Genomic DNA, 8,869 nt, shown 5'->3' with positions numbered 1-8,869 from the left:
GCCGCCCCGCTCACCGCCGCCCGCAGCCCGCAGGCAGCATGGCTCGCTCCGCTCCGCCGGGCTCTCCCCCTCCGTCCTGCCCGGCCAGAGCCTGTGCGAGGCGGGCGCTGAAGGGAAAGGGCGGCCCCAGCCTGCGGAGCGCCGCCCAAGGGCTCCGGGGCCGGCCCCGCCGCGCCGCCCGCCCCCGGCCGCCGCGTTCCGCCCCTGCCCGGCTGCACCGCGGAGCTTGGGGGGGGGCGGAGGCCGCGGTGGCCGCGTAGGGCGTCCGAGGTGTCCTCGCCTCGGAGGGCTGGATGCCCAGCGTGGGGTGCTCGGGGTTCCCCCGTCGCCCCGTAACCGCAGGCTCTTGTGGAGAGAAAGCTGGGGGCTCTCTGCACCCGCAGCGCTTGTGGAGCCGGGACTGTGAGCCCCTTGTGAAACGTTATTTTGATGTCAGTAAAATTGTGGAAGTGATCTCACGGTGCGTGAGATGCCACCAGCATCGTCACAGCCTGCTTCCAGAAGCCGTTTGTGCATCTGGGGCGTGCAAAGAACGGATTTCTGCAAACTTCGCAACAGAACCGGAGCAGTGAGGCATCCTCTCACCAGCCTGTGTCTCACAGGTAGGCCCGAGTTCACGACACCCAACGACCCTGCTTTCCGAGGCCAAGCCTGCACCCCGCAGCGCCACCCAAAATGCCAGGCAGGGCACGCAGGAGCCGGGCAGGGCAGCGGCTGCACCCGGCCGCGGCAGGGCCCCTGCAGGCCTCGTGGATGGATCTGTTCGGACAGAAAGGGCTTGGAATCGCCACGTGTGCTATAATTCACATTTTGGTGCAAACAATGAGTCCCCGAGACGCTTTTGGCCAAATAGATTGTTTCATCTCAACTCCAAGCACGCAAAGCGTCTTCTGACTCCCATCTCTAGGCAGAATTATTGCCACGGTTTTCTCCCAAGGAGGTTTAAATGCCAGTCACAGCTGTGGTGCTGGGGCAGGACAGCTGCCGAGGTGCCGCTCTGCTCCTGCACACGCAGGGCTGGGCTCTGCTGCAGCCACGTGCTGCAGGCACGGATCTTGTTCGGCACCTGCATGCTGCTGACATTTAAGCAATTAAAAACAGCTGAAAAGAAGATCAGTCCGCCGTACTGTCGGAAAGTCACAGGAGGCGTGATCTGATGTCACCAGCTCCTGCATCGCGTCTCCGTGGTTTGGAAATGCTGAAGAAGGAAGGCCCCCAACACCAACTTGCGCTCGGCGTTTGAGATGAACCAGGCACGCGACCCCTCCAGAACCTCGGGCTTTGTGCCCGCAGCCTGCCGAGGCTAAGGAAGCTGCAATGCTGGGAAGAAGGCTGGAAAGGACGCTTCCACTGGGAAGGACAGGTGACCCAGTTCATGCCACCTGTGCTGGAGCCTGTCCCTGGCCTGGAGCCGGAGCAAGGCTGGGCGAGCACCGCTGCCAGCAGGAAATCAGAGGGGCGGCGTGTCAGGAGGGTGAGGCCGGAGCTGCCCCTTCCTGCAGCAGCAAGCAGTTAAGCTGCGGAGCGAAACTGTGCTGCAAGAGTTGGGGTGAGGTGATAATTAGCAGGTGGGGAGCAGAAACTTTCTGACAGGGATCAAAGCACTCTGCTAGCACTTGAGGCTCAAGACCTGCCCGTGACAGAGCAGCCTTGCTGCCGTAAGAGTGCTCCCGTCCTGTGTGCGCAGCCCCTCTCCTGCTCCATCTGCACCTCCGCCACCAGCTCCTGCTGCCTTTTGTTGAGCCTTGCAACAGGGCAGCAGCTGGGCAAGCTGAGTCGGACCTTCTCTTGTAGATGGTTGCCTTTCCCGTGGCTCATCCGGCAGAATCCAAGGTAATTGTGTCTGATTTTTTTCACAGCAGCTCCTGGCAGAAGGGATAAAGAGCAAAAAGCAATGTTCTGTTCACGTAGCAGTGAGCCCTGACCCAGCACTGACCTGATGTGCCGGCACAGGAGACATTTAGGTCAGGACTGAGTGATTGTGTTTCACACTAGCAGAGTCTAAACTATCATTCTCTTTCATGTTAGCACTTGCTGGGAAAATGCTGGGTACTGTGATATAGCACATGCTAAATAACAGTTAAGTTGATGCTAATTACTACTTAAAGATCTACTTACAAAGGACAAGTAGGTTACAATACCTGTGCAATGGAGAAGTGGCAGCTGCTCCAGTTATTTTCAGTCCCCGCAATGGTAACGTGTTTTGCATAGGAGAAATGTGGGGGAAGTTACGGTGTCAGCATTTGTTGCTTAGATTGACGGGTGCCCGACAATATTCTGCAATCCATATTCCTTCTTTACTGATGGCCCAACTGTCAAATGCCTGGCAGCTAATAAATACAGCTGTCCATACCCTTGGATCTCCTGCTGGGTGCCTAAAGGTCTTTGAAAACTCAGCCCAGAGTCCATCATGGCAGGAGTCCCTAGGGTAAAATTCAAGCAGGCATCACACCTGGATGAACACCAAGGAAAAAAAGCGAGAGACTGAAGCAGGGCAGATTCCCTGAAGTAACCTGCTTCTTCACCCCGTGCTTATTTCTGTGCTGGAGAGTCTTAAATGATCCTGGTAGACTATTGCATCCAGCAGTTCATCACTAATAAACCTACACAAACGTTATTATATTATCCAAACCATGCTCCTCCTGCGTGCTGCCCTTAGAGATGAGAGCATCTGCTGAGCTGACACAGGAAAATCCTCCCTGTATGCGCCAGGGTAATGTCCTATACAGCCTCCTCAGGTTCTGGAGAGACTGGGGGACTGACACACACTCTTCTCTGGGTCCCAAAATATTCTTGTTTGAGCTGAGGAGGGAGGGGAAAGCCTCACAGTAATTCCAGCGCAAGCCTGTGGATGTTGCTGTGCTGCTGTAAAAATGCATAAATACCCAAAGATCCTTCTTCAGCCCTTGTGGTCATCTTTTTGGAGCAAAGACTCCAGGAAATTAATCTGTGGGAAACGTGGGTTATAAATAGATTCCCAAACCCTGTGTTTTGCTGCAACTGAAATCCCTGCAGAATTCATGGGGCTATCAGCAAGATGTGGGAAAGGGATGGATGCAAAAAGTCCTGGGAAGAGGCTGTCCGCAGCTGGGAGCGAGGGACGGGGGCTCCGGCTGCAGTGCTGGAGCACAGAGCTGGCCATGGGCAGGACGGAGGGGGGGTCTGCGGCGCTGTGGGGCTGCCCCTCGACAGCAGGGGACGAAGCTCTGGCCCACGGCGAGGGGGATCTGTGCCCAGTGCGTGCGGATCTTGTCTGGCTCTCCAGGGAGCCTGTTTGGCCATGCAGAGGGAAGGAAGCGAGGCGCTGCGGTGCGGGGGGGAGCAGGGTGTTTCAGCAAGGAGATCTGTGCTGTGGGGTGAGTCTCGGGGTCAAGGAGACTCAGCCAGGGTGTTTGGAAAACATCTGCAGCCATTCGTCACGCTGCAAACACCATGTGCAGGAGCCTTCTGCCTCCGGCGGCTGTGTTTTCTGACCCGCTGCAGCAGCAACAAGGTCTCTCCGTCCCTGTCCTGGCAGCAAAAGATGCACTTAGCACAAGCATTTCCTGTAAAACCAGGCGGGCAGTGGGTATGCCACGGGGGAAGCAGTGGATTAATCCCCTGTTGGGGAGCAGATGTGTGAAGGATGGTCACAGTAGCACATCTTCAAAATCCTGAACCCAAGCTGAGGTCTTGGTTGACACCAAATGCTCACAGTGTTGCTCAGAGTTGCCAGACTGCGCACAGGTCTGGTGCGGTTGTGCGCAGAGGGTCCCTGTATCACTGAGCAATTTCTGGGGCTGTTTTACCCTTGAGGCTCCTCGCTGGCTGATTTACAGGCTGGGAAAGCACAGCCAAATGCAAACCTGAGGGCTCCTTCCTTTTTCCCAGCCTTCTCGCAGCACGGGTCGTCACGAAGCGGGGGAGATGGGGTTTCTGTGGGACTGGGAGCACCCACCCGGGGACTTCTCCCGCTGCAGACTCACGCACGGATAGTACTGGACCCGCTCCTGAAACATGTGCAGTGGCATGCCAGGGAGCCTTCATGCCTGCGTGCTCACCCACACCTCGCTGCCTGGGGGCTGCTTTGCTTACGGTGGCAGGAGAGCCCCTCCAGCACCAGCACTGCTGCTTTCAGACGTGATATGGAAGGGCCCCAGCAGAGCAGAGTCCCTCAAAGTGATCTGCTTCTTCACCCAGGGCTTATTTCTCTGCTAAAAGGCCTGAATCCCACTAGACAGCATTGCTATGAGGTCTGCAGGACCACGTGGTGCTTGGGGTGTTTGCACCCCGAGGAAGGAACAAGAAGAAGCCATTGGAGAAACTCATGAGAAGAACAAACCCAGAACCAATAGCAGGTAAAATGCAGAGAGCTGAGCTCTGGGGCAGGAAGCCCTGATCCACCGTTTGCAGGGGAGAATTTGCTGGGGAAGTAACGCTGCCTGTAGTCTGGTTGTGTGCTGTGTCCCGTGCTTCTGCTGCTTGCTGCAGGTAGAAACCGCGTTGGTCTTGGCACGATCCATAAGGCCCGTGACCCCGAGCTCCCCGTGTCTGCCACGGTGAGCAGCCTCTGGCCTGCGGTGGTGTTCCTGTGTTCGGGAAGCTTAAACAGGAGCACGAGGGCTGGGGACAGCAGGTGCCTCAGCTGTGCTGACTCCGGTGACCCCCAGCCCCCAATGCAAGCGAGCTCAGGCTCTGACGGATGCTGGGTTTGTGTCTGAGCCCCGTGGAGGATGGAGGGGAGCAAAAGCCAAAGGAAATCTTTTTCTATTTCTCTGAGTTGCTGGTAAAGTGTAAAGCAAATTTATTTTCTCATCTGCTGCTGTAATACTGACAGATAAAGGCTAAAACCTTGCTGGCTCTCTGCTTATTAGAAGCCCAAACATGGGGCATGTGTACCTGAGAGAGGTGAGGCTTCTGAGACAAACATGACTGCGTTTATTCCCACATATCTTGCTTCCAATTAAAGAAAGGAACATCAAACCTTTCACTTGGATGGGGTCTGTCTTTCCCCACCCCAAGATGTTCCTGGTCAGGGTTGTTTTGCTGTACTTGCCTGGAAGTGCCTGTGCTGCGGGATTGGGAGAGCACAGCTGGGCTCAGCCCAGCCGCCCCGCACATCCAACGCCTCCCTCCACTGGGGATGGAACAAAGAGTGGGAAAGGAAAACCTCCAGACTCTTGTATATCCACATAAACAGGGGTCCTCACAGGCAGAGTTCTCTGTGCTTTTCTGGCAGCAAAGCCAGGACAAGAAGGCTTTATGAAATGCTTTTTCTGATCACTCTTTTATTATTCTCCTTCTTTAGCTAATAATACAGAGTTAGAGGGGAAGGGAAATGCCAGTTCTGAGTGCCGTCCCTGCCTCGGCTGTGCTGTAGTGACTGATGCTAGGACAGGCTGCAGAAATATATGTAGATTTTAACAGAACATTTGATGCTGTCTCAAAAAGTCTTCTGTGCAAAACCGATTAGGACAGGCTGTATGTGAAAGCTAATGGCTGTTTCGGGTGGAGGAAGGTGTTTAAATTTCTGCAAACATTACCGTCAGATTCAAACCTGATTAATCAGATCAAATTAATATCATATTCATCTTTGGCGGTGGACTCAGTTTCAGCTCCAGGCCGTCACATCATCTGTTGCATAGGTGAGAGCGTTTGATGAGCTCCGTCCCGTTCCCTGTGGGCAGCAATCACACTTAGAGCTGAGCTCATTGATTTACTTTGTTCAGTTTCATCTTCCCCATCTGGAATTCAAAAATCGCTGCAAGTCTCCATATGCTAGAAATCTCCTTTTCGTTACTCCTGGACTGGATTTAGCACGTAAGGCGGAGATTTTCAAGGTGCTTTCAGCTATAAAGGCTTCCAAATACAACTGTCCGTTTATCATCTCTCTGAGTGCATTCAGCTGAAACCGAGCAAGCACCTTTCCAATCAATTGATTCTGAACTGCTCCAGACGTGTAGACACATGCACATCATCCTTGGAAAGACTTCTGAGATCATATCTCACACTGAGTTTCTCACTCACCCATCTGCTAGGAGGGCATCTCTGCGGTCCCTGCTGGTATCTGCACTACAACACCCTTCCCCTTCTCATCCTTGTCAGCAAGGTCGGCACTATCAGACAGCTCCAGCTCTTGGGTTTATTCATAACAGTTCCCATCTGCTGTTTTTGAATGGTAAGGGAATGTAAATTCTTTTCTTAAGGCCTCATCTCTGAAATATATGTGTATATATCAGTGCTGTGTGCCTGGATCATCCTGGCAGGGTCGATATTTCCATCCCATGCCATCTGCCTGCAGCAGTCATCCGCCATCTCTCGAGCAGTTTCACGCTCCTTCAGTATCCCCACGGGGTTTGCTGAAACGCTAGGACTCTAATCACCAGCAGAAGCAGTTATTAGTTCTTAATGGGAGGTCATATCCGACCGAAGATGAAGAAGTTGCCTCGGTTCTCCTTTGTACTTTGAAGCAAGCACTGATTAAGAGCCATCAGAGGTGCTGCCTCACAATCAGCGGCTCCAGCTTTTCCAAGGAAGCTATTTTAAGGTGGGCCAGCTATAGACACCCTCTTTCACTGCCTGATTTCCCCTGGCAGATTGATCGTGCCCAGCGTTCTGTAAGGCCAGAGCAACTCCGAACTGTTGTTGTTTTTAGCATATTAAATCAGAAGCATCGTTCCAGCAAGCATCAACCAGATCTGCTTCATGGCTGGCTGCGAAAACACAAAGTGAATTCCCTGTGAATTGGGTGTTTAGCTTCACTAGGGCAGAGCCCAGCCTGGGCCTGAACGAGGAAGGGTCTGGTACAGCCATGTGGCTGCTCCGGTGCTGATGGGGAGCCCAGGCATCGGTGCGGAGCTGCTAACAGGGTGGCCGAGAGGGTTTCCAAGTCCCTTCATCGCCCCGTGGATCAGCCAGCATGTGCCCACCTCTGTGTTCAGTGTTAGGTTCTTAGCTCTGCGTTGAGAGCCTCACCGCAGGGGGGCCTTGAGTGGAGATGGCCTCCCTTCGGATCCTAAAGGCCCTGGTGAGGGGCTAATTCTGCCTGTGGGGACGTGGCTTGTCCCTGGCAGTTAAATCACATGGGAAAAGCCCACGCTGCCCTGCTGGGCTGGGGCGCTGTGGAAGGACCGATGGAGAGGTGTAAGAGGCCGGGAGCCCTCTTTGTATTTTTGGTGCGTCAGGTGGGGTCAGTGTTACATCAGGAGCTGAAGAAGGAGCCAGCCCAAAGCCGTGGCTCTTGTCACAAGGACAGAAGCAGGGATATTGCAGTCAGGTGCTTGTTGTTTTCTTTCAGAGGCGGCTCTCTCCCTGCCGGGCAGGGCAGGTGCCAGCAGCGTGTTCAGGAGCTCTTAGCACGGCCCGCACTGGGGGCTGTTTGCTCCATCCAGTCCCCGCGCGTCTGAAGGGGTAAGCAGGAGGGCTCAAGGCAAAGTGGGGATTAAGTGTCTGGGCATCTGGGGGGTCACAGATGAACCCAGGGGGGCAAGTAGCTTGAACATAACCGGTGCGTCTGTAGACTGGCAAGAAATTCAGAGTATCAAGACCAAAGAGCTGCCTGCACGCTGTTCTGATCAGGGCTTTTGGGGGACTCAGCACACCCAAAGAGCTCCCTGGGGTCCCAGGCAATCCTGGCTTTGTGATGCTGGCTGGCGTTGAGCGGATTTGCTCCACATCTGAGATGAGGACTGCAGGATGGCCAGGCTGAGAGCTGGTTGTGCTGAAAGGTCCCAAGGGCCCATTGATGAACTAACTGTGCCTGCCGTACCGGCAGGAAACCTTCCTGGTGACTGCTGAAGGTGATGAGAAATTAGATTAGCATGTGCCTTCTGAAGCCTCACCACCAAGCATCAGCAGCGAACCTGTTCCCCGCTGAGACGCTCACAGGCCAGCGTTACTTCCTTGCTCCTCCTAGGATAACTCCAGCTTGCTCAGCTGTGAGAACAGCACCTCTCACGCTTTTCCCAGCACCTCCTGCAGCTTCTGACAGCTTTTTCTGACTCTCCACTTTTGGAACCCGTATCTAAGGCAGAAACATCACAAAACATTGTCGGAGCTGCCCCCTTTCTCGGAGAAGACTCTCTGCCTTGATGTGAGTCCCTTCCAACTCCACCAGGCACTGCTGAACAGCTCTGGGAGCAGGGCCACGGCTGGGGCTGAGCGTGACAGCCCCAGAGGCAGGGCCCACTGACGCGGAGCGGCTCCCTGGGGGCTGGTCCCATCGCGCTGTGAGCCCACGTGTCGGGCTTGGCCAGGCAGAGGGTCCTGGGCTGCTGGCAGGGACTGGCGCTGGAAATGAAGAAGGGACTTCTGCTGGGGAGGGAGGGCAGCGTGCTGGGTTATTGCTGTGTGCTACAGATCCCAGGATGGCTTAACACTCAGGGGCTGTCAGACCTGGCATTTTTCATCAACCTGAAACTGATTTTTTAGAAATTGCCGTTAATTACGCTACCCAACCAGAAAGCGTGGCTCTTTGATCAGCCCTTCAAGAGACAAGTGCCATCCATCACTGCGTCTTGTGTCAGCTCGTTAGGTGGCACCTTCATCACAGACCACGCTGGAAGCCTTGGCAGCGAGAGGAGGGGTAAGACAAGGTTTTTGTAGCTAGGTCTCGAACCACGTACTGACAGCTTGTATGGTTGAGGCCTCGTAATGAAGGTGTGGTCTGCCCTTCAGTGCGAACCCCCCCATCCCACCTTCAAACGGGAGATGAGGCTGTCCTATAAAATCAAGGTCTCTTAAGATTCAGGGACTTCATTGACTGTAGGAACCCCCTGGCTGACATTGCTGGCTGTGCCTTGCAGGGGCTTCCACTCGTGCCTCGGGGCTGGGCGGAGGTGCTGAGACCCAGCTCGGGGCTGTGCGGGCCCTGGGGGGGCCTTGCTAAGCC

At 54.8% G+C, this 8,869-nt stretch overlaps 1 protein-coding gene across 1 annotated transcript in view; it reads right to left on the bottom strand.

Moving 5' to 3' along the window:
- TEDC2 (tubulin epsilon and delta complex 2) overlaps positions 1-1,175 on the bottom strand; it is a 14,814-nt gene extending 13,639 nt beyond the window's left edge. Inside the window, exon 1 of the mRNA XM_035339817.1 lies at positions 1,128-1,175. Within this exon, the coding sequence (XP_035195708.1) occupies positions 1,128-1,175 (48 nt within the window). The remainder of the gene's footprint in view (positions 1-1,127) is intronic.
- Positions 1,176-8,869: the final 7,694 nt, after the last annotated feature.

Source organism: Oxyura jamaicensis, chromosome 14 (genome assembly GCF_011077185.1).
Source record: "Oxyura jamaicensis isolate SHBP4307 breed ruddy duck chromosome 14, BPBGC_Ojam_1.0, whole genome shotgun sequence".
Taxonomy (NCBI): Eukaryota; Metazoa; Chordata; class Aves; order Anseriformes; family Anatidae; genus Oxyura; species Oxyura jamaicensis.
This window is presented reverse-complemented; position numbering and strand designations above follow the sequence as displayed.